Consider the following 25,575-nt stretch of genomic DNA (forward strand, 5'->3'; position numbering starts at 1 on the left):
AATTATATATATATATATATAATTAAATATAAAGTTAATTTTAAAAAATAATAATACACATATAATAATAAAAATATGTCTGGTACTACAAAATTGATTATATAAATTTATTTATTTATTTAATAAATAATATATATTTAATATAAAATTATAAAATCAAAATAATTTAAAATTTTAATTGTCTAATTTTAAACTTCAACCAATTAATTCATCAATCAAAAATATTAAAATAATTTTATATTATTTTTATAAATTATAAATTTTAAATATAAAAGAATTTCTATTTGAAAACAACAACTAGAATTTGAGAAAAAATACTTTAAATAAAAACTATATTTTAAAAATATTCTATTGAGATTTTAATTTAGATAAAAAAATATTAACAAATTTAATAATAATAATTCATTAAAAACTCGTTTCATTCAAGTAATCATATTTCACCATCAACGATTAAAACTCGACTTAAGTTTAAATTTTAACCAAGTCCGAGTCGACTGATTTAATTTTCGAGTCGAGCTCATATTTGTTGAACCTGATAAAAAAAATATTTGTTTTTTTTGTTAAATTTAATTTTAAAATCTTTAAAATAAATAATTTTTCTTCACAAATATTTACAAATTTATTTTTAGTTCAAAATTTTCTAATCAACTTAAATTTATAAACTCGATCGATCGATCTCGAGTTCGCTTAAGCTTGGCGCAGACCTAATATCAGTCAACCACCAAACTTATCCAAATCGCAACACAAGTATTTCCAAATGGACCATTCTTTAGAGCATTTGTTAACAATTAGAATAACATAAAAAATAAACATTATTCAAATCAAACACATGACAACTAGTTGTTGTTGTTAATGTTATATATATTCAAACAAATACCTAAACTCTTAGGACATACCTAAATTGAGTGATTTAATCAGACTTGATACTGAATCAAGATAAATAAATCTGATGATTCAATGCTTACATAAAAGGAATGATTTTTCAGCTGCAAAATTATCATTTAATCCTTGTAAACACCAAGATGATAATAAACTTGGAATTTTTTAAGCAGAACAATTTTTTTGGTAAGGAGATTGCATTATCAGTCTAACTTTACAATAAATAAAAATTGGTGACCAAATTGGAAACGCGATGGATGACCGTGTGCTATGGGATGATGATTGTCACGGATTTTTTTGTCTTTCGAGCATCGCCATATTGGGAATTACATACAGAAAATAATTTAATATATATATATATATATATGCATATGCCTATAATAAACCCAATTATCTTGAATTAAATTAGGCATTGCACCTTATGTGGTCTTCACTCAAGCCTCTTTCCTTGTAATCCTGAGACCATAATCAAGAATTGTCAGAAATCTTCTTCTAATGGATTATTAGAAGTTAAAAAGATATAAGGAAATTATGAAACTTTTGAAAATATGCCTAAAAAGGATCCAGTGAATCCAGATTTTACTAGCAGTAGCCAAATTTGGATCCAGGTTTAGAAATAGAAGTGTTTTCAAATATATATACATATGGGAATGGTGGGCTATTATCAATCAACTTTAACATTTGTGTAAATTCACAAGTTTGGTTAAGTTTTAGGACCCTGGGTCTTGTTTATAACTAACCTATTATTCTCCACATTGTGAGTTTTTTTTATAAACTTACCTGAAACAGTAGATGCCGAGGGCTGTTGTAATTTCATGGATCACAGACGTGGCAAAATGCAGGTAGAGGGTCACTGGTCAGGAAAAAATAGAATTAGCAAATAGAATTAATTTGGGACGAGGAATGTGTAAAACTCAATTCATTATATAACCGATATTCAAACCAAAGTAAATTTACTCAATTCATACGCAACTCATTCTAATTAGAATGGGTTGGATATAGATTGGGTAACCCATTACAAAAAATATGTTAATATAATCTTTCTCTTTTTCAATTTGTTTTGCTAAAACTATTTCTTTTTCTGACATCTCTATTCACTATTCACTATCTAAGTCTCTTATTCATCATTCCATATGAGTCATATGATTGAGTCTCTTTTTTTCTTACTTCATCTCACATTCGAGATGGATTGTTATTGATATAAAGCGACAAAAACAATGTACACATGTTAAAAATACTTGTTTTATTATTGGGTTGGCTATAGAGTGAAGAATCCCGAAGGAAGACCTAGACTTTGTTCGGGCAAAAAGAATTGGTTTTGGTAGTTTGGATAACCCGAAGTGACTCAACCCACCCAAAAAAACAAGTTTTTCAAAATAAAATTAACTTTCAAATAAGAAGAAAATAAAATAAAAATTGGAAATAAAAAGTCAGGTATTTCGGGTAACCCAACCCTCAATGTTTTCAAACTACTCAATTTGAGCTTGGGTTGGGTTTTGGGTTAACCCCATACTTTCCTCACCCGTTCACCCCTATAATTAACAACCAAATTTCTTTTCTTTTTTAGTTCTAATTTGAAAATACACAACTAAAATGAATTATCCTAATGGGCGGGCCTGCACACATATAGAAAATCAAAGCATTAGATATCCACCTGTATAAATGACGTAACCGAGAAGTACCCAGCATTCATCAACTAATGGAACTCTGCAATAAAATGCCAAAATTTATGAGCCAAGAATGTAGATGAAACCCACAATAAGTTACTAAGTGCTTACCCATCATTCAATCTGGCCGTAAGGGTATTTGCAATTGCCAATGGAAGATAAAGCAAAGACTGGACATAGTACAGGTAAAACCAACCACAAATTAGAATGAAAAACTAAGGAAAAAAAGTAAGAGAAAATAAAAGACAGGTACCATGCACATGTGTGTCTTTAGCCCCTTGGGTTCATCACACAAGTGAGCCAAAATCATCCTCCCCTGTACCAATGATGGAAATGTCATTCACCAGGCACATCATAATACCAACTTTTTTAAAGGAAATTAAAATTCACTTTAAATGTAATCACTAGGTTTTTACATAACAATGTTGGACGATTTGGAAAGAGGAACCATAGAACCTATCAAGGGAAAAACTACATTAGAGGAATCAAGAGCTTCATGCTTTTGCATCTATTAGAAAAAGAGGGTTTTCTACAGAATTGGATTTTTTTATGTAACTGGCATCTAACATTTCCTTTTGTTTTCTAATTTTTATTTTTTCCCCATCCCTCCACCCCCTCTTCTTTGTAATGGTCAAAACGCTTCCTGCGTTTTCTTTTCAATAAAAGTTGACCTTTTAAAAAAAACTAGATTTCTACATAACAAGAGAAAACTTTAAACAATGGCCCAGACCAAGAAAAGTTAAGAGTTCAATAAAAAATAGGAAAAAATAAATATAATTTCAAGCTGTGAAGTAAATGATGGCACAGATATCTAACCACAAGGAACCCAAATGCAAGGCCAGTTCCCCCAATAACCATATGCGGATAGCGCGCCATCAGATCAGTTGGAGATAAATAGTCCCTGCACAAAAGTTTGGGAGCTGATTGGGAATGACTATCAAAACATCTGCCCATGAATATAACAATCTATATTGTGATTTACCAGACAAGTACTCCTCCCATGAGCACAACAAATGGATAAAGCTGAAAGGAGTAGGTAAAATCTGTAAGTACCCTTGATTGGAGTTAGGATTTTGAGAAATCGAATTGAAACTGTAAGCTTACCATGGCTAAAGCCAACAACATGCTCCCATTCCTTGCCTTTACAACCTTGTAGACATTAATCACACTACATGAAGATAATTTGACCATGTAAGTCCTATGCATAAACCATAGCAATAACAAAGAAGCAAGAGGGCAAGCTTGGTATTAGCCAAAGTTTCCCTAATGAAACACAATGAGGTAATTCAATAACATTTCCAGTACTTCACTTGAGAAAGTTCTTCCATGGGTAATGATGATCCAATTCTTGAAGAGATGCAAGCACTAGTGAAACCAAGGCATTGTTTGAACTAGGGTTATTTGAATAACCAAGTGGATATTCCAAATAACCTTGTTTGATGTAGCTTAATTCTAATCACGTTATTTGGATAAAAAGACATCAGAGGTATAAATATATAATAAAATTTATTTATTTTAAATAGGGGGTATTTTATTTTTTTGGCTCATGATTTTTTAAGGATATGATTAATGAGGAGATTGTTGATTGGATAATGGGTTATTTGAAATTAATCTCAAATAACCCATTTCAAACCAGACACAAGACTGAAAAAAGAGACTAAATATGGTGTGTGTGAAAAAGAGCATGCATCCAAAAAATCCACAAGAGATGCTTCAAGATGATAAATTGATGATAGCTGAAGGAACTAAAGGAAATAAGAATGGCTAAAAGATAAGATGCACAATGAAAATTTAACAAGAAATTAAGTTTGACCCACATAACATGAAAAGAACTTACTTGAACAAAATTGTTGGTATCACAGCAAAAGCTATCATTAGAATCAATACAGATTTGAATGTTTGGAATTCTGAATTCACAGCAGAAGAAAAATATTAGAACAAATACGAGATATTTTTGGATAATAGCAGTTTACAGATGAAACAGTGGTAGAGAAAGGAAACGTCCACTGTTCAAAAGGCAGTGCAAGAAAATATAAAGCTACATGGGAAAAGGAACAATGGATCCACAATAATGGAATCAAGAGAAAACCAGTATAGTGAATCACATAGAACTCTGGTCCCATATTGGTGGTCAAGACTTGCAAACAGTGGACAACTTACAGGATATAACATTAAAAAAGTATCACAACAGGGGATAGGAAGCGTAAGATGCTTAAGTGGAAGCTCACAAGTTACTGTTAGTCAGGAAATATACTCGTGGACAAATAGTGGAAAGAAGTAGTCATTTAGCAAGTATTGAGATGGAGGTCAATCTATCTATACTTGGCACCAAGTATATACTTGTGTGCAAAAATCGTACCATTCAGAACTGGAACCCAAGCCAAAAATGGAATAGACTTTCCAAATTGTTGAATCCACCACTCAGCTCCTGCAAGGAATGAATATAAACATGTAAAGACGTGATCAGTGAATTATACAAGGGGAACTTTGTTTCGTACTGTGTAATAATTCTACTTCAAAAAGAAGGGAAGGTTCATTTATCATCATTAACACCCTTCAATCATCCAAAACAAGGATGGAAGATCGCGTAATAATTTACATCACTGGACAACCGAGTAAAGTTTTACAATATTTTAATAGATTCAAGTAAGCTAATAGACCCATACCAACTATAGCAGTAAAGAAATGACACATGTATATCAGCATTAAACCCTCTGTTGGTCCATTTACCGCCGGAAGAATAAGTGTATTTGTGAAATAGCTGCACAACAGAAACAAGATGAGTCATTGTTAATAATGACTTGTTCCAACAAAAATAGACTAATTTAATATCATTACAAGAAGAGAAAAAGCATAATCATAAAATTTGAATTGTTGAAGCAGGCATAGACATATACTTTTTTTGGTCATGAAATGAAGTACCTTCGTTTGAACATAAGCATCTATGTAGCACTCAACTGTTAAAATATCAGAAATCCCATAGACAATATGAATTTCAATTGACAGTTAGCTGAGTTACTATAGCCATATGATTGTTCAGGCCTCAATAATCTTGGTAAAGCAAACATAAACTTCAAGATTTCTTTTAAACTAAGACATATTAAGTAATTGATAACAAATCAGGGGTAGAACAAACGTGTACTGCCTGTTAACACAATGTGCAATGCAGGTGAACCCAAAACACATCATTCTTAATCAACCATTTTAATTTACTAAAACATAATTAACCACCATTAGCATGAACAACTTACCTTTCCCATGTTGCACCATAAAATGGGACTGCTGAGATTACCCAAAACCAGAATGAATATCCTCCACATGCTGAAGTACTCCCAAAGGCCATAGTCTCAAACTACAAGAGAAAAATATCAAAAGGATACTCCTTCCATTGGTCTAGAGCCATAAGGTTTCAAAAATTAAAAGCCCATACCGCACAAGCAAGTGCATCACATCCTGAAAAGTGAGGGAACATTTGAAGTATCAATACTTTATGTTCTAATATCCAAGTTAAAAAGCTAAATGAAAATAAAAAATCACCATGATCGAAAAGTTCCCCAAGTGGACTGGAAGAATTCGTCCTTCTTGCTTGTTTACCATCAACAGCATCAAAAGTCTGGAAGTTCATCGATGTAAACAAAAACTTATAGTAGATAATCATGCAATACATATTTGTAAACTTCTTTGCAGAGTCTTCATGATATAGACCAACAACAAAACAAATAGTTGGCAGTAATTCACACTGTAAATCTGATGCTATGTATGCGGCTGAAATAGAAGCTTAGGGAACAGGATAAGAGATATAGTTTCAATGTTCTCAGTGGATCTCCATTAGAATTGAGATCTTGAATCCAAACTCTGGTCACAAAATAACACTAAAGTTGAAGAAATCAGAAACAACCAAATTCATCAGCTTCTGATACTGGTGTTCTTCTAGTGCCTTGGTTTCCATCAACACTAACTTTGAGATATGTCATTTTCATTATTATTTAGTGAAACATACTGGGAAATGCAAACAATAAACAAAATGTTGCAGTTGGAATAGGAAACGGTATTAAAATGCTATCATGAATCTAGACATGAAATGAATCATAACTCGCAGCTCAATGTACAATCAATAAAGAAATAAGAATTATCAAGCACGGAGCCAACCTGGTATAAAAAGAGGAGTAACCCATGCATAAAGTGAACCCATCGGGGTGGGGGGGTGTCCAGTTGAGGTGAATAGATCTATAAGGAACATCAAACACGCAAAACAAATAAAAGATATGATGATGAGGTAAAATGTTCATGTCAAAACTAACTCAAAGACTCACATATCCAAGAAGAGCAGATATGACCAAGAACATGAAACCAGTCAGAGTAATCTGCCAAAAGAAAAGGAAAGGCAAAGACCAACATATTAATGATCAACACAGAGAAGTCAAAGTAATAGTTCGGGTAACTAAGTCAGTGCATCACTTTACCATATTAGGCCTGAGAAAGCATCCCATACATGCATGCAAAGAAAGATAAAGGATCAGTTAGTGATTTCCAACAAATGATTCAAAAGTTGTTAGACAAACAAGTGGTAATGATAGACAAAACCCAGAAGTTCAAATTAAACCATTCTACTTTTTTAGATCAAAGAATCAAAATCATGTGAAATGTCTAGGGTTCAATATTAGCACCCTTAGAGACACAGCCCAATGGATCCAGATTCCAGATCATTACAACCCAAACAAAGTTAGTATCGAAATGTCTATTTGAAACCACACATTATGGCGATCTAAAACATAAAAAAGCTTCATTTATAGAAGATTTTTCTTACCCAAATTGCATAAAAGAAAATTAATAAGAAATTGAAAGACATACGGCATCCAGAGTGGAAAAAATGTAACGAATCGACTCCAAAATGGCTGCAATACATATTTCGCCATATACGAATGATCCACACCGCTATACTTGTATTTATGCAGTGCCGCAATACCATGATTACCAATGTATCCCATTGTTCTATTAATCTGAAACAAACAATGCAAAATAGAACAAGATTAACGAATGCCGATACAGAAGCAATCACGAGGATTGAACAGCGTAGAAAGAAAGCACATGCGAAAGAGAAATGACTTACCTGTTTCAGAAACGCAGAAAGTGATGAAATGACTTCACTCTTGATCTAGAATTCACTTTCGTTTAGAATAATATTGATTCGGAATTCAGATCTTAGGAATTGGAATCTCACTTTTTCTCTCTCTTTTGAGAGATTTGAGCGGCAGCCAAGAACGCGATAGTGGCACGGTTTATGGAAGAACGTGAAAAGTTTCAATCTCTGAATTTCTGCATCAAAAATGGAAACTAACAAACAACTTGCTTTCATGAACTGTCGGATGTCAGAATTACTGACAATCCATCCATATTGATAATGGTTTTGTTCAGAAGCCCAGTGACTACAGTCCAGTCTTTTCAAATTATTTTATATTTACAAATAAATTGGGCCAAATAATTGAGGAAGTTGGGCTTCTATGCAAAGTGAATTTCAAGATTGAGTTTCCTTCTCCATAAAATTTTGATAAGGTATAGTCAAAATTGAGAGTTTATACAAAAGTAACGGTGGTTTAATTGTGAACTTGTAAAATCTTGAATTTAGTTGAAATCGTAAAAGTTTAAATTAAAAATATTATATATATATATATATAATTATTATATTATACATAACAAATTTTAAAAAAATTATATATTTAAATATAAAATTAATTAAAAATAATAATAGATAAATAACAATATAAAAACAATTATTTATAAAACTAATTATATTAATTTATTTCTTTGAATAAATAATAATTTTTTTATTTTAAAAAATAAAATAGTATAAAATCGTAAAATCGAAATTATTTTTAATCTCATAAATTTTTATTATCTTAAATTTAAAATCGTAATAGTTTATCTATTTAAGAGTTAATAAGCATTAATCTTTTCTAAAATCGTAAAATAGTAAGATTTAAAGTGTCAACTCGAAATTTTAATAGTGTTGTTCTCTTACAATCTTTTTCTAACGATGATTATTAATTTTTAACCTACAAAAGAGTTCTCTTTAGCCCTCTTACAGAATCTATTACCTCATTGAGTACGAACACCCTCTTGAGTTACCTCTTAAAATTTTAAGATTTTTATTTCACACAAGGTTAGATTTTAGGTAAACTTTTATCATTTTAAATATATGATAATAAAATTTTACGATTTTATAAATAATTTTAATTTTACATTAAAAAAGTTATATTTATAAATTAAAAAAAAATGTTATTTATTTAAATAAATAAATAAAATTAATTTTGTAAATATAATTTTTTATAGTATCATTTATTTATTATTATTATTATTATTTGAAAAAAATTAAAATGTCCATTTATATTAAAAATGATGAAAATCGTGTGAGGCGAAAAAAAATGATAGGAGAGAAAATAAATAATAAATAAAAACAAAAATTAAAAAATAAAAATTAAAAAATAAAAAATAAACGTTACTAAACAGGTTATCGAGCTCGTAAGTACTCGAAAAAACGATTAACTTTCTGACGGACTATACCGACTTTCTGGAATAAATCTCAAAAATCATCATAATAATAACATTCTGAATGATACGATCGGACAACTACGATAAGGGAAAATTCGACGACTTCTCTCTAACTGGATAGTCCACCAAAAAATAATTGAGATGGTAACTCAATTATGTAGTTCTACCATATTAGGCGCATCAATTCAAATTTTACAGCAACTATCCAAAGACTCGGACATCATCCAATGAATCATAGTGATACTCCACAAAATACTTCAGATACTAGTCACCCCTCGACATTGCAAAAGTAAGTGAGTTTCTGATTCAACATCCTCGTGACACATACAACTAACCATAATACAACATTTTTTCATACATATATCACCCGTAAGAATTCCACCATGAATAATGTTTCATCCAAAGAACGAGATCTAATATGGAATCTTTGACTCCCAAAGTTTCTCCCAACAAAAATGATATAAACTAATCTTAGCGAACAACTTGTAGCAATGCACCCACATGAAAACTATCCATGTTTTGTCAACGCATAACGTCTTATTTAGATGAGGATACTTGTTTGCGTCCTACCAAAAGTAAAATTATATTATGAGACGAACTCTCCATAATGTTTAATCTCCTTCTATATCTAATTTGGCTAGCGAAACCACTAGATTGATGATCAAACATGTCCTTAATTGTGACATTTTTACATATAGCAATGGAAGCAAACTCTAGATATGTCGTAGCTAGACTTTTGACACTACACCAATTGTCGTCCCAAAAACTAATCGAAGAACCATCCCCCACAATGAATTTAGATTGCTCACGAAAACTTTTCCACATAGAATAAATTCTCCTACAAATGTTACACGCCACCGAATAATTAAACATTTTGTGAACCAATCAAACCAATTGTAACCATACTTACATTTGATTATCGATGTCCAACGAATATTCAGTTTCATTGCAAATCAATAGCACCATTTTGATTAAAAAGGCTTATTAAAGAAAATAAGTTCTCGAATATCTAAACCTCATTGTTCTTTAAAATATTTAACAGTATCCCAATTAACTTAATGAAAAAACGATGAGTTAGAGGATACTCATAGAAATTTACACATTATTCTCTCTATTTTCATCGTCACACACTTGAGAAAAATGAATAAAGACATCATATATGTGAGCATAAATGAAAACACACTCTTAATGAGGATTAAGCGATCCCATTTCGAGATTATTTAACTTTTCTATCTAGACCGTCTACATTCCATTTTAGTGATAATCGAGTCCCAATAGACCTTGAATCATAATTTAACATAAATGACATACTAAGGTACGATGATGATGGAAGATATATTATTTGTTAATTTAACATAATGACCTTGAATCATATATATTATTTGTTATATTTTATAAAAAAATTATATATATATATATATATATAAAAATTAATAATTTTAAAATAATAAAACTAAAAAAAGTATTATGTTAAATATATTAATTTTTTATTTAAATATTTATTAAATAATTAATTTAAAATATAATTTTACTTAATAATTCTTTATTATGAAATATTTAATTATTAAAAAGTAATATTAATAATTGTTAAAAATAAATTATTTAAATATTTATTTAAAAAAATATTAATATTAGTTATCTAATATTAATGAATATGAAGCCTTATTTAATTTATATATTTTAATCATCAATATTATCTTTTTCAAAATTATCTCTCATATTATTTACTATTATATATTTTGTATTTCACTCCTAGCATATATATATATATATATATATATATATAATTAAATATAAAAAATTAATAATTTATATTTTTAATAAATTATAAAATATTATTTCAATTATATAATATTTTATTTAATATAAAATAATTTCATAATTATTTTAAAACTTAACATATTTATATTTAGTTAAATAGTTTTTTCTAGTTTAAATAACTTTTCAAATATATATATATATCTAAGTACTTTAAAAATTATTTAAAACGTATCAAAATATTTGTATGGTAAAAAATATTAATATTAATACCTCTAAATATTAATATTTTTTTATTTTTAGAATATTTTTTACTCAGATATTATTCTCTGAAAAACAAACTCCCATTTATATATTTTAACCAATAATATTATTTTCCTGAACTCTAATATTATTAATTTTTCTCTTAAATATTGCCAACCTTTTAATAAATATATATAATTAAATATAAAAATTATTTTCATTAATATTTTTTTATAAATTCTTTGTTAATTATAAAATATTAATTCAAGTATATAATGTCTTATTTTGATTTTTTATAATAATAAATCAATCAAAAATATTCTCAATCACTTTAAACTTAAAGTATTTAGTTAAATATATTTTTCAATTTTTTTCTAATTTATATATTTTTTTAAAATATACTTATATAAGAAATTTATAAATTAAAATAACAAATATTTATTATATTTTATAAATTTTTGTATATATATAAAAATAATTAATAATTGTAGTACTAAAAAGAAAAAAAAAATATATTATTAAAATCTTATGCACTTATATATTTCTTGATGTATTATTTAGGGGTGTTCAATATTTGGTCTAAACCGAATATCCGACCGAATTCGAATTCACCGAATTCGAATAAACCGAATTCGAATTTCATTTTCGGTTTTCGAATCGAATTTCAAACCAATTCGAATTCAAATACGGTTTTCGAATTGGTTTTCGAGTTTGGGTTACTATTATTAACCCTAACCATTCTTAATTCCCAAATCCCATTACAATTAAGCATTCGACTACGCCTTTTGGTTTTGACTCACCCTCTATAGACGAATTTTGCGGTCTTCAATGGTGTATTTTTAAACATTCGATTACACATTTGAATATGATCTTAAGCCCTTAATCACACCGTAGACAAACTTTTAGGTTTCTCAATAATGTTTGTTTTACTCTAAACCGTCATTCACTCCATGGACGAGCCCTTAGATTTTTATCACTAATGTTTGCGTTACTCAAACCCAAATTCCATGTTCTTCAATATGAATTGTTAACAATTTAACCATTGAGCACTTATAATTATTGAAACAATTTTAAATTTTGAATAATTATATATATTATTAAAAAAAAATCATACTCATGCAAAAAAAAATAATATAATAATAATAATTATTATTATTATATCTCTTATACTAATATTAAATACAAATATTTAGGTTAATAATGATATAACATTATAATTATATATATATATTAAAAATAATTTAATATATTATCTTATTTTTTTAATATATTATATAAATTTATTAATAAAAATAAAATTTTTCCTTCTTTTATATATATATATATATATATATATATATATATTTTGAAATATATATATATATATATATATATTAATGGATTTCTCTCTTAGTATGTAGTTAAGTGGTAAGAGTCAACTTAAGACTATCACAAGTTCAATTACATTTGAAAGGGTTTTGTGTTGAAACGGGGTCATGCTAGTTCTCTTTAATTTTAAAAAAACGAGAAAATAATTAAGATAAACAAATTAAAAAGATAAATTAAGATCAGTCACCCGGAAAACTAACCCTCTCCAAGAATCACCCGGGAAAACTAACCCTCCCCAAGAATCACCCAAGAAGAATGGTGTGGATGATTATGAAGGAGCGTTTTACCCCAACCTTTTAAATTAACTAACCCTCCCCAAGAATCACCCGGGAAAACTAATCCTCCCCAAGAATCACCCAAGAAGAATGGCGTGGATGATTATGAAGGAGCGTTTTACCCCCCAACCTTTTAAATTAAAAAAATTCAAGTTCAAACCATAAAAAAAAAACTAATAATAGTCTTCTTAAAACAACAAAGACCATTTTATTTTTATTTTTATTTTTATTTTTTTTTTTTTTTTTGGTTTTCATTTCTATTAATTTTTCTTTATAAAATTATAAAAAAAAAAATGAATGGAAAACAACAAATAAGTTAGGCTCATCTCATATTCCATCAAATTTTCCAATTAGTTGGATTGACATGTTCCACAAATATGTTAAGAATCATACACAATCTTGCCATGTTACACGTGAAGATATTAGATGTTTTTTTATAAGTTTAAACACATAATCTCATAAAGATATTGTCTATATATATATATATATATAAAATCTACAATATATAGTTGAATAATAAATTATATAGGAAAAAAGCTCACTTAGACGTATATACTTGTACAACTAGCTCATTTAAACGTATGTACTAATAAAAGTTCATTTAAACCTATGTACTATCAAAAATTGGTTCATTTAGTCTCTTTTAATAACCATGGTTAACTTTTATTTTTAAATTTATATATTTATTAATTAAATATTAATAAATTTTCTCTCTCCTTCTTTTTCATTAATTAAACTAGGTAATTTATTTTATTCTTAATTTTTTTATTATTTTAATATTAATTTCTCCTATACATTTCATCTTCTTTTTTTATTAGTTTTTATTTCTCATTTTTTTAAAAAAAATTTAACAACTTATTTATGAATTTTATGTTTTATTGTAATATTTTTTTTGAAGGGTTTTATCTTATTTAATTTAATATAATAAAAATGAAAAGGAGTTTTTTCTTATTTAGTTTAATATAAATAAAAATGAAATTAATAATTTGTTATTTAATTTTTATTCACGAACTTATATTAGTAGTAAAATAATTGTTTTGTCTAATATTTGATTATTACTCTTTTAGTATTTGATGAGTTTTTATTATTATTCAATTCTTAATTTTTAATTAATTTATTTTTGTGTTGAAGGATTTTTATTGTTGAAAGAATTTTCATTGTTATATTCAATTATTGGGATCAAACAATTTTAAAATAATTAATAATTAATGTGAAGATAAAAAATATATATAAAAAAAGAAGAAATATAAAGTTAAAATAATTAATTATGAATGCTCATATATAAAATAAAATTAAAACAATCAATCATAAATACTCATATAAAAATAATAAAAAATATAAAAATAAAGGGTTCATTTATTAATAATAAATGAAATAATAAATGAAAAGGGGGAGAGAGAAAATATATTAATATTTAATTAATAAATATATAAATTTAAAAATAAAAGTTAACCATAGTTACTAAAAGAGGCTAAATGAGCCAATTTTTGATAGTACGTACGTTTAAATAACCTTTTATTAGTACATACGTTTAAGTGAGCTAGTTGTACAAGTACGTACGTCTAAGTGAGCTTTTTTCCTACCAATTATATATCTATCATCTCCTCTTCTAGTCTAGCGGTAACAAGAGATGAATATTTTCAACCTCTATGAGTTTTGGGTTCGCTTAATTAAATGATTAAGTGTGTTTGCGATTTATGTGCTTAATAATTTTATGACATTCTCTCAAATATTTTTTATTTTGGAAAGATAAAATCATATATATTTAGAATTTTTTATATTAAGTTTATCATTAGTAAATAAATATAATTATATTTAAAAATATCCTTCTAAAATTGACAAATAACTTATTGAACTTATATTAGGCTAAATAGTCCACTAAACTTAAATAATTATATTCGAGCCCGTAAGGTGACAAGTTTTGCGTCAGATTAATTAAATAATTAAATGTGTTTGCAAAATATGTGTTTAATCTGTTGTCCCATTTATATTAGATTTTTTTAGTAAATATATATTATTATATTTGAAAATGTACTTCTGAAATTGACAAATAACTTATTGAACTTATATTATGCTCAAATAGTCCACTAAATTTGAGCAATTAGGTTTGAACCCGTCAGACGACAAATTCTACACATAGTTAAATAATTAAGTGTGTTTGCGGACTATATGCTTAATCTGGTGTCCCATTTTAAAAAAAAAATAAATATTCACGTAATGATATAATAGTTTTATGGTAACTTTTCGAATCTTCACAATAATTCTTCGAATCTTCATAATAATTTTAGACGGCTCTATTTTGCATTGTCATTTGACATTTCTTTTAAGCGTTTAATTTTGGAAAGATAAAAACCATTTATAATAGAATTTTTTTTATTAAGTTTATCATTTAATAAATATATAATTATATTTGAAAACATCCTTCTGAAAATGACAAATAACTTATTGAACTTATATTAAGTTTAAATAGTCCACTAAACTTGAGCAATTAGGTTCAAATTAGCTCATTTGGTAATAGCTTTTTAAAATAACAATTCATGTTCTTAAGTCCAATCATCTATTTGAAAATATCCATTTTCTAAATATATGTAATGGTGAATCTATGAGACGATGAGACAATCTATTTTGAAATTATTGACTACAATCTATGAGACGATGAAACAAGTTCGCATAGACTATGCGAACTTGTTTCATCGTCTCATAGATTGTAGATTTCAAATTCTGGCTTCGCCCCTGCGCATAGTCATCTCTATAAACATATTCATAAATTAAAATTACGATAAGTTGATAAATAAATAAATATTGGGGTGGACTTACCAAAAAAAAAACAGAAAGAAAAAAAAATTTAAAAATGATCACATTTAATACTAACTAATTAATTTAACTATTATTATTTTTAATTTTAAAAGGTTGCAATTTATACTACTTTGTAAGTAATATTTTTTTGGTTGGCCTTCAACCGTTCTATGTAGTTTCATATATAATCAATCTTGTATAACTAGACAACCTAACCTATTTTAAAATTTTAAAATAAAAATACTTATAAAATTTGAAATAAGATGTAAAATCAATTTATCATCTATATTATTATATATTTAATTTTTTTTTTCTTAAAAACACAAAATATACCCAAAACTGTCGGGATATGTATGAAGTAGAATTAATAGTTTTGAAATTTGGAATTTGATTTTCTTTTAGGTAAATAGGTCTTCTAACATTAATATTCTATTCTATTCATTTATTTATTAGAGTTAGTTTGATGAGGTCTTTTTGAATTTTTATTTTTATTTTTATTTTATCACATTACTATTACTTTAATTATTAAATTATTCATTTTATTAATTAAAATATTAAATGATCTCTATTTATTTATTTTTTTAAATTTTAATTTTAAATATAAAAAGATATTTTTAATAATTAAACTAATTAAAAAATCAAATAATTTACTTCTTTATTAAATAAGACAAAATATAAAAATATTGTGATCAAACAAGATCTTAATAGAATAAGAGAGACGTACAATAATAATGACTAATTACTGCACTTACGTTACTCCCTCTTGAGGAATTATGTTATAATAAATCTTACTATACCTAACCAGATTTGTCATTAAATATTAAATAAGGAGAGTATAATTTGAATTTCAAACATTAAAAGTTCGTACAGGCAAATAATAGAGTACGTGAATCACTTCAGATGGTGAAAATCTTTTTACATGAAACAAATTTGTTTTACATAACTAGATTAAACGATTTACATGAAAATTTGTTATATATTTTAGTACAAAATTTATTCTAAATTATTTCCCATATATATATATTATAATTTTTTCAATCTAAATATATTTATTATTTTATGATCTATATATTGCTTTCTATTTAGGCTTATCACTCAAATCTTTTATTTTTATAATAGATTAACTAAAATATTAAATTATAATTTCAAAAATAAATTTGAAAATGTTGATTTCTAATATATTTATAAATAATGTAATTAATCCTCTATTTCTCTCTCTACCATAAATAAATTCACGTTACATCTTATTGGACTTTGTAATTAAATTACTTTGTAGAAAAAGGTTCAAATTTATTTTTTATATTTTTATTCACCTTTAACGTAATAAAATTTCACTTCATTTAATTACACTTGACCCTTTTTATTAAAATATTTATACTTTTTATTTTTTTTAGAATAAAAAAAAACTCAACTCCACTTTTTATATTTTGATAATTTTAAAATTTATTTATAATTATAAAAAAATAAATTCAAAATAACAAATTCTCTTCACATTTGTCTTAACATTATTATTCACCTTAATTTTTATCTTAAATTAAATAAAAAAATTAAAAAACAAGAGAACCGCAAATGCAAAGCTTGTTTGATATTGTTTTTTTGAGGTCTTATCTAAAAATATCTTATTTGATAAAATAAAATGTTATTTGAATTTTTAATTAGTTTAATTATTAAAATATTATTTTATATTTAAAATTTAATAAAAATAAAATAATAATAATATTTTAATATTTTAGTCAACAAAATAATATTTTAATAATTATAATAAAAAAAAATGTATTGATAAAAATATAAAAAAATATAAGAAAAACCCATTTTACCTACTATTGTATCCCTACTTAAATTTAGTTATTCTAAAACATTATTATTTTATTATTTGAGGAAATTGATTAAATACAATTCAATAATTTAAAATATTATAAAAATAAGAATAAGAATAATTTAATATTTTATTTATGATGATAATAAATTTAATAGTTATTTATTTAGAAATAAATCAAAAATAACTCCCACCCAACAAACTAGTAATTTAATTTTCAGATTTGTTTTGGAATTTCGAAAATATATAGGGGATTCACACTTATAGAATGTTTGATTATAGAAAAAAAAATATTTCACATTACTTAATGTAATAAACTTAAATTTTAACTAAATAATATATTTTTTCATATCTCAAAATTTTCAAATAACCCAATATCAAACAAACCCTAAGAATATTTCTAACATATATATATATATATACAATGTTCACATATGTCTACAAGTCATTCTCAAATAACACAAAACGCAAACGCAAACGCAACAATGGAGTCCTTTCTTCTTCTCCTCTTTGTTATCTCCATTCCTCTTTTCATCATCATCACCTTAATCGCTCTTTATCTTCAAAAACTTCCATACCCACCCGGTCCAAAAGGCCTACCAATAATCGGAAACATGTTAATGATGGATGTAATGACCCATCGCGGTTTGGCTCAACTCGCAGAAAAATACGGCGGTTTGCTCCATCTCAAAATGGGTATTCTCCACATGATCGCGGTTTCAACTCCGGACATGGCTCAAGAAGTTCTCCAATCGCAAGACATCGTTTTCGCAAACCGACCCGCAAATCTAGCCACCGCATACTTAACCTACGATCGAGCTGACATGGCTTTCGCTCATTACGGTCCTTATTGGCGTCAAATGAGAAAGGTTTGCGTTATGAAGTTGTTTAGCCGTCGTCGAGCCGAGTCTTGGTCCTCGATCCGGGAAGAAGTCGGGTCGTGTATCAAATCGGTGTCGGGTCGGGTCGGGTTGGAGGTTAATATTGGTGAGGCAGTCTTTTCGTTGACTAAGAATATTATCTATAGGGCTGCGTTCGGGTCGAGATCTTCAGATGGTCAAGATGAGTTTGTGGGGATAATGCAAGAATTTTCGAAGTTATTTGGAGCATTTAATATTGGGGATTTTTTTCCTTGGTTGGGTTGGATTCACGGGCAGGGTTTTAACAACCGGTTGCAGAATGCTCGAGGTTCGTTGGATAGGTTTATCGATAAGGTAATCGATGAACATGTTGAGAAGAAGAAGTTGGCGATCGGTGAGGATAATGGAGGCGAGGAAGATGCCGATATGGTTGATGAATTAATGGCGTTTTGTAAAGAAGACAACGAGGATAAAGGCAATGGAGATACAATTTCGATCACGAAAGATAACATTAAAGCTCTTATCATGGTAAGAAATAAAAATTTCAATCTATTTATTCTTTTAAATTATTTTACCGGTTATACTTAGTGAATTTAAATATCTTAAATTTATACTAGAATTTTAATGTGAAAATTGATAAATATGATATATAAAATAGGAGACCATAATTAATTCAATTAAAGAAGATTTGTAATGTTTTTGTAATTCATAGATAATGAAAATCTCAAATTTTGAAAATAGAAAATCATAAGCCCCTACACTATTTTCATTTTTTCATACAAGTCCCTAATCTATTTACATTTTTTTTAAATCCTTTATATTTGACAAAGTATGAAAATAGTGTAAGAAATGGGGATTTTGAAAATACTAGGAACCTTGAAATAAATTAAATTTAACTTGTATCAAAATTTGTAAATAGCTTAGAGACTTATTTACACTATTTTTTTTATTTATAAATACAAAAATTAGCTTCTTCTTTTGTGTCACAATTATGATAATTATTAAAATTAGAAGTAAAAAATATTTTATTTTAATTTAATAATAAAACGCCTGTAAGAAGAGATAAACAAAATTAGGTAAAAAGTATATATAAAATATAAAATGTGGATGGAAAATTAAATTTCCATAAATATATTTGTTAGATACCAATTTTGTTGTTGACAAATATATTTTCTTTTTAAATTTTGACAATATTATACCAAAAAGTAGAAACCTAAAAGCATTAAAGATAAACAGGAAATTTTAAATTAAAGTATGAATACTTCATAAAGAGTTGCAAGCTTATAATTTTGTTATGGATTATTATTTGATATTTTAAATTATTTTAAATTAATTAGTTGTTATGAATGAATTTATTAAAATTTAAGATTTTGTAACGATTCCATAATATTTTCAATTACATGTTTTTTAGGATGTGATGTTTGGTGGAACCGAGACAGTTGCATCCGCGATAGAATGGACCATGGCAGAGTTAATGCACAACCCCGATGAAATGAGGCGTGTCCAACAAGAGCTCGAAGATGTTGTGGGTCTTAATCGTCATTTCCAAGAGTCGGATCTTGAAAAACTAACTTACCTAAGATGCGTCATCAAAGAAACTCTTCGACTCCACCCTCCAATTCCTCTCATGCTCCATGAGACAGCCGTAGATTGTGTTGTAGACGGTTATAGAATCCCTGCAAAGTCTCGAGTGATGGTCAATGCATGGGCCATAGGTCGGGACAAGGGGTCATGGTCTGACCCTAACACGTTCAGGCCAGGGAGATTTCTCGAGGACAAAGCCCCTGATTTCAAGGGAGCGAACTTTGAGTTCCTCCCGTTTGGGTCAGGACGTAGGTCCTGCCCAGGCATGCAACTTGGACTATATGCACTTGACCTAACTGTGGCCAACCTTTGTCATTGCTTCACGTGGGAGTTGCCTAATGGGATGAAACCTAGCGAGCTTGATATGAATGATGTGTATGGGCTAACCGCACCTAGAGCCACTCAACTCAGTGCCATCCCGAGTTATCGACTCTCGATTTCAATCATGGAGGCCGGACTTTGATGTATGATTGTTGATTTGTTGTTTTTGTTAAGACAAATATTATGTATGGTTTAGATATGTTGGATTCATTTATCTTATTTGAATGAAATTAAGAAGAAGAATTATGCATTGCTTGTTAATTAGGTTCAATTGACTTACCATGTTATTGGGTTTTGTAAGAGCAAATAATTGATTCAATTATCTAATATTTATTATATAAAATTATATATATTAAATATTTTAATATCACAAATCACTTACTATTATACTTATTTTATAACCGATCTAAATTAAGAATCAATTTCAAACAGATATATATATAACAAATTGTTTAAATTTATAGATATTTGTGGTAATTAAATAACCACTAGTTATATATGTGATATTTCCAAATTTAAAAGGAAATGGGATAATATCCATAAATATTGTAATATCTTAAATTAGAAGAGTGAGATAATTGAATTTCTTATTTTGTGATTGCGTCCTATTAAGCTGGTTGATTATTAAAAAAGAAACGTCAAAGAAATATATTTCTTAAAAAAATAGAATCAATTAGAAGAGTGAAAGTAATGATTTTCCCTTTTTAAGAAGAAAATTAATGAATTTTTTATTATGTGATTCATACCAATAATAATTGGTGCAAATGTATATGTTTTTATTTTAAATAGTCATAAATGCTCGAAAATAAGATAAACTAGGGACGAACCTAGGATTTCGAAGGCTTAAAAAAATTTAGGTTAGCCTTAAAATAATAACGAGAAAATTTTGAAAAAAACAAGTATATAAAAGTAAAATTTTACAATTTTTTTAATAATTAAATAAAAAAATAATGAATTATATTAATTTTTTTTAAGAAATTAAAGGTAATGACATATTTTTACTGTAATATATATATATATATATATATTTTTTTTTTTTGGTGGGCTTCAGCCCACCCGAGCTCCTACATAGATTCGTCCTTGAGATAAACTGATGAGTTTGCATTACTTGAATATGTAAAAGATGAAAGTTGGTTTTGATTATCCTTAGTTTAATTGTAAGAGGATTTGAGAAGATAAATTATGGTTATTCCCGACAATCTTAGTAAATTATAAATTATCTATCTAAAAATTTGAAAGTATCTCAAATGACAAAAGTTGGGTACAAGCGAACAAATATTAGTTATTAAATTTACACTAAAATGCTTTTAAGTTGAACTGAAGACATAACTTTGTAAACCCTACTTATATATATATATATTTATTGAGAAAATAAAACTGGGACAACGTATTAAGCATATAGCCTACAAACACACTTAACTAGGTACATAACTTGCTGCCTAACAGACTCAAACCCAGAAACTTATGATTGATATCCACTTCTTATTGGCGCTATACTAGAAGAGGAGATTATATATATATATATATATATATATATATATGTTGTATTACCTTTAAATAGACGATTTCATAGTAAAGAAAATTCATTTAGCAACTGTGTAACTAGTGGTGACAATTATAATCCATTTTGCGATTTTCGATTCGAATTACATTGTTAGGGTAGTTTTTTCTCGATTTGACCGGTAGTTGTTCGGGATGATATTTGTGTCCCCCGTTCCGATTTCACCAAGATTATGTTTAGAAATGAAACTAGAAATTAGAGTTAGGGTGGACTTGAAAAATATTTGGCGTGGACTTAAAAACATAACGAGTTAGTGATAAAACAAGAGTGAATAAATGTTTTTTTTTAAAATTAGATAGAATAGTAGTATAATAAACAAAAAAAAAAATTAAAAAAATTATGAGGTGATGTCACCATTGTACAGTATCTTTTTTTTGTCGGCGGGTTGGATTGAACCCTAACCTAACCTCTGTATAGATAATAAATACAATTTAGATATATAACATTTCCAATATATTTAATTATTTTTTATATTTTTAAAGAATTTTATGTTTTTTTTCTTTATAATAATATAATTTTATTATGTTTGTTTGGTATTTTTTTAAAAATATAGTATAACGGTGCATCGCATTAATTCTTCAAAACTAAACGAATATGAATAATAATAAAAAATAACGAAGTAGAATAGTAATGGATTGATATATGATTTTCCGCTCCATTCTCATCTATATATATATAATGATGCTTAATTTTTAAAGTGTCCGGATTGCCGAGTCGAAAGCTGTGGTTAATTTGGATATATGTGAGAGTAAATTGGGTCGGATTGTGGTTGACCCGCCCATAAACTTAAAACGGTTAAAAATAAAATTAAAAATGTTATACGTATGTTTCAAACTTACAACCTAACAAAACAAGTACAACCTTTTAACCAACTAGGCTAATAACACTTTATATTTTAAATTCAACCCAAAATTTGATAAACGCATGACATTTTAAAAATATAAGTTCAACTTTATAACTAAATAATCTATATATATAATGATGTTTAATTTTTAAAGTGTCCGGATTGCCGGGTCGAGAGCTGTGGTTAATTTGGATATATGTGAGAATAAATGGATACTTGAGTCGGATTGTGGGTTGAACCGCCCATAAATTTTTTCCGTAATATTTTTTTTACGGTTTTTTATATTATTTATCGTGCAAATGCACGAGATCCATGCTAGTTTCTCTAACCTTATAAATTACGCAATTTCTCTCTATTAAAGAAGTGTTAGGAACAAATTTTGATATTATAAGTATATATACCTATTTGTTCATGAATTAAATATTCAGGTGGTGAATTTCTAAACAGAGTTTCGCTCATGAGCCGTCGCCGGTTCATGAACGACGTCGTATTCAATCGATAACAGTCTCATTCTTCAAAGTTCGATTGTGGTTTTTGAGAGAGAAGGAATCGAGCTAGCAGCAACAATGGCATCGTCGTATTTAGCGAGAAGGGCAGCTCAAAAGGAGCGAGTAAGGATTCTCTACAGGAAAGCCCTCAAAGATACCCTCAATTGGGCTGTTCATCGTCATCTCTTCTATCAAGATGTATGATAAATTCCTTCTTTTTATCTAATTTAGGGTTTATTGATATGAACTTTAGATGATTACTAATGGGTTTCTTCTTAATCGCCCGTTTCAGGCATCTGAACTTCGAGAAAGGTTCGAGGTTAACAAAAACGTGGTAAGTTCTATTTGAATCGTTTCTGAATCTAGTTTCATTTTAGTTATGATTAAAATGTAGAAACTTTGTTCTTTGCGCCTAGGTTTAGAATATACATTTGCAAAAACATAAATTTTTGAGAGTTTATGCAAAAAGTTTGGATCAGATGATTCAAAATTAGTTTTGATTAAAGGAGCCATTTTACTTATGCTTGTAGTGTTAGTGATGGTTATTCTCTTGCTTGATTTGCATTTGTTTTCTGTCTTCTCTCTTGGATTTAGTTTGTTTGTTTTTCATTCTACATTTCCTGATGTTAACCTTTTTCAATGGAACTTTAGGAAGGTATTGAAACGATTGAGAAATTGATTACTGATGGAGAAGCTAGTCATAATAAGTGGCGGCACCCTGACCCTTATATTGGTAAGTCACCTGTGGAATCTATTCTACTCTATAATGAACCGATTTCTTATCCTTTTGGTAGATGGCAACAATGGGATTTCGGTAAACCTTTAAAAGAATAGATGAGAACCTTGGCTAAAGGTTTGTTGGACAAGATATTTATTGTGGCAAAGCATAATTGAGCTCCTAATGGAGCTGAGTTGCGAATAAGGCATCTGGTTTTTGTATAATTGATATGAAGAGGATGTATTTGTTTTCTTTTAACAGACTATAGAAGAAGATTAGAGTGAAGTATGGGTAGCCTAGTTTTCCTTAATTATAGTAGATGTTGTTATGTTTTTTTTGGTGTATTATTTTTACCACAAAAGGGGGTTTTACTTGGTTATGATTTTGCTCTCTCTTGAAGATCCATTTAGGAGTGATTAAGGGCAATATAGCTCATATAGTCAATCGATAGTTGAAAAAGAGGTTGTAATGACCCTACCGGTTGTTTAAATTAGATGTTTGCTTTTCTATAGGCATTTTTTCTTTTCTTTTCTTTCCTTTTCGCATTATAGTAAGTTAAATGAATTGTAAGAAATTCACTTTATTTAGTTACACTGAGAATTTATTTGCCCTTTTTTTATGTTAACAGTTCCATGGGCTCCTGGTGGTTCCAAATTTACTCGGAATCCAACACCACCTGCTGGGGTAATTTCTTGAATTTAATTTTCATCATTTTGGTTCATCATCTTCTTTGTGTGTTATAGTTGAGAATCCATATAATTTTGTTTCCACAGCCTGACCAACATAAAGATTGTTCCACAGTTGACTTGATGGAACTTAGATCTAGGTTTTGATTATTGAAATTGCGAGCTAAATGCATTTAGAATATCCACCCACTAAACCCATTTACTTTATACATTATTTGTTTTCATGTAGATTGCCCTTTAGTCCTGTCTTAATAGCTAAATATCAATTTTATTGCTATATTATTGATCATTGTCTATTTGGAAATGGCTATTTTCTTTCCCAATCACGTTTTCATTGAAAGTTAATTTTTTGTTTGTTGGTATAAGTTGTTTTTATGGATGACGATTATAGTGACATTTATTGTCTTTCATTTGATATAAACATTATTTGTTGGATCATGATACAGATTAGTGCGATTTTTTTGCTTAGATTGGTATAGTTTTTTTTTTGTATGGACGAAGACCCATATTATTTTCTAGATCATTGTGAGTTTCAGCAACATAACGTATACAAAAACAGCCCTATGAGTTAAAATGAAAGGAAATGTGATTCATTTCTTGATTTGTTTTGCAGATTGAGATCATATATAACTATGGCCGAGAAGATAATGACTAAAATTGTGTCCTTCTCTTGTCATAACTAATAAAGGTACCACTGTTTTATTTGGCAATGTAAAATCATTTTCCATCTAAGATCTTTCTATAAGCCAAAGTAAAGTTCACGAACCTATGTTTTTTTTCCAATTTTCCCTACAAAATGACACAAAAAACGTTCGAATATATATACGAAAGGGGGCATTAACCTGTGTGTTTTGAATACTTATTCTAATAATCTCGATTAATTGTCTGTTTCTACAGGTTGTAGTTTGTCACCCACCATGAGGGCTTGCTCAATGTTTGAAAAAGACATGGATTTTCCTTCATCTTGATTAGATAATGGAGGAAATTATGTGTTATCATATTTCTTTATGTTCACTTTGGAATTTGAAATCCTTCTAAGCATGCATTTCTTTGCTATGGAGGTGACTTGAAATAACAATCAAAATTCATTTTATTCTTCTTTTCAATTTTTTTTATGAAACAAGAACACTACAAGTTACGTTTCTTTTTTCCAGTTTTTTCA

At 27.8% G+C, this 25,575-nt stretch overlaps 3 protein-coding genes across 4 annotated transcripts; 2 read left to right on the forward strand and 1 right to left on the reverse strand.

Moving 5' to 3' along the window:
• Positions 1–1,307: 1,307 nt before the first annotated feature.
• LOC124934313 (choline/ethanolaminephosphotransferase 1) lies at positions 1,308–9,271 on the reverse strand. 2 transcript variants are annotated; one of them, XM_047474826.1, is made up of 19 exons: positions 7,657–7,938; positions 7,398–7,546; positions 7,010–7,019; positions 6,860–6,910; positions 6,696–6,773; positions 6,084–6,159; positions 5,977–5,999; positions 5,798–5,898; positions 5,213–5,307; positions 4,906–4,974; positions 4,384–4,453; positions 3,651–3,714; positions 3,529–3,569; positions 3,363–3,447; positions 2,800–2,862; positions 2,658–2,716; positions 2,534–2,586; positions 1,660–1,732; positions 1,308–1,335 (listed from the first exon to the last, which is right to left on the reverse strand). In XM_047474826.1, exons 2-19 carry the CDS (start codon positions 7,532–7,534, stop codon positions 1,314–1,316), a joined length of 1,170 nt encoding a protein of 389 aa, XP_047330782.1. In that variant the 5' UTR covers positions 7,535–7,546; positions 7,657–7,938; the 3' UTR covers positions 1,308–1,313. The 2 variants fall into 2 exon arrangements, with proteins under 2 accessions (XP_047330782.1, XP_047330783.1); XM_047474827.1 differs by lacking the exons at positions 7,010–7,019; positions 7,398–7,546; positions 7,657–7,938 and adding an exon at positions 9,263–9,271.
• An 8,565-nt stretch (positions 9,272–17,836) lies between these two features.
• Positions 17,837–20,259, forward strand: LOC124936607 (cytochrome P450 84A1-like). Its single transcript, XM_047477122.1, has 2 exons — positions 17,837–18,739; positions 19,623–20,259. Exons 1-2 carry the CDS (start codon positions 17,837–17,839, stop codon positions 20,256–20,258), a joined length of 1,539 nt encoding a protein of 512 aa, XP_047333078.1. The 3' UTR covers position 20,259.
• A 2,763-nt stretch (positions 20,260–23,022) lies between these two features.
• LOC124936499 (NADH dehydrogenase [ubiquinone] 1 beta subcomplex subunit 9-like) lies at positions 23,023–25,519 on the forward strand. The gene is made up of 6 exons (XM_047477002.1): positions 23,023–23,207; positions 23,302–23,343; positions 23,661–23,742; positions 24,356–24,411; positions 25,027–25,101; positions 25,311–25,519. Exons 1-5 carry the CDS (start codon positions 23,088–23,090, stop codon positions 25,066–25,068), a joined length of 342 nt encoding a protein of 113 aa, XP_047332958.1. The 5' UTR covers positions 23,023–23,087; the 3' UTR covers positions 25,069–25,101; positions 25,311–25,519.
• The last annotated feature ends 56 nt before the right edge of the window (positions 25,520–25,575 follow it).

The sequence above is a fragment of the Impatiens glandulifera genome, chromosome 4 (assembly GCF_907164915.1).
Source record: "Impatiens glandulifera chromosome 4, dImpGla2.1, whole genome shotgun sequence".
Taxonomy (NCBI): domain Eukaryota; kingdom Viridiplantae; phylum Streptophyta; class Magnoliopsida; order Ericales; family Balsaminaceae; genus Impatiens; species Impatiens glandulifera.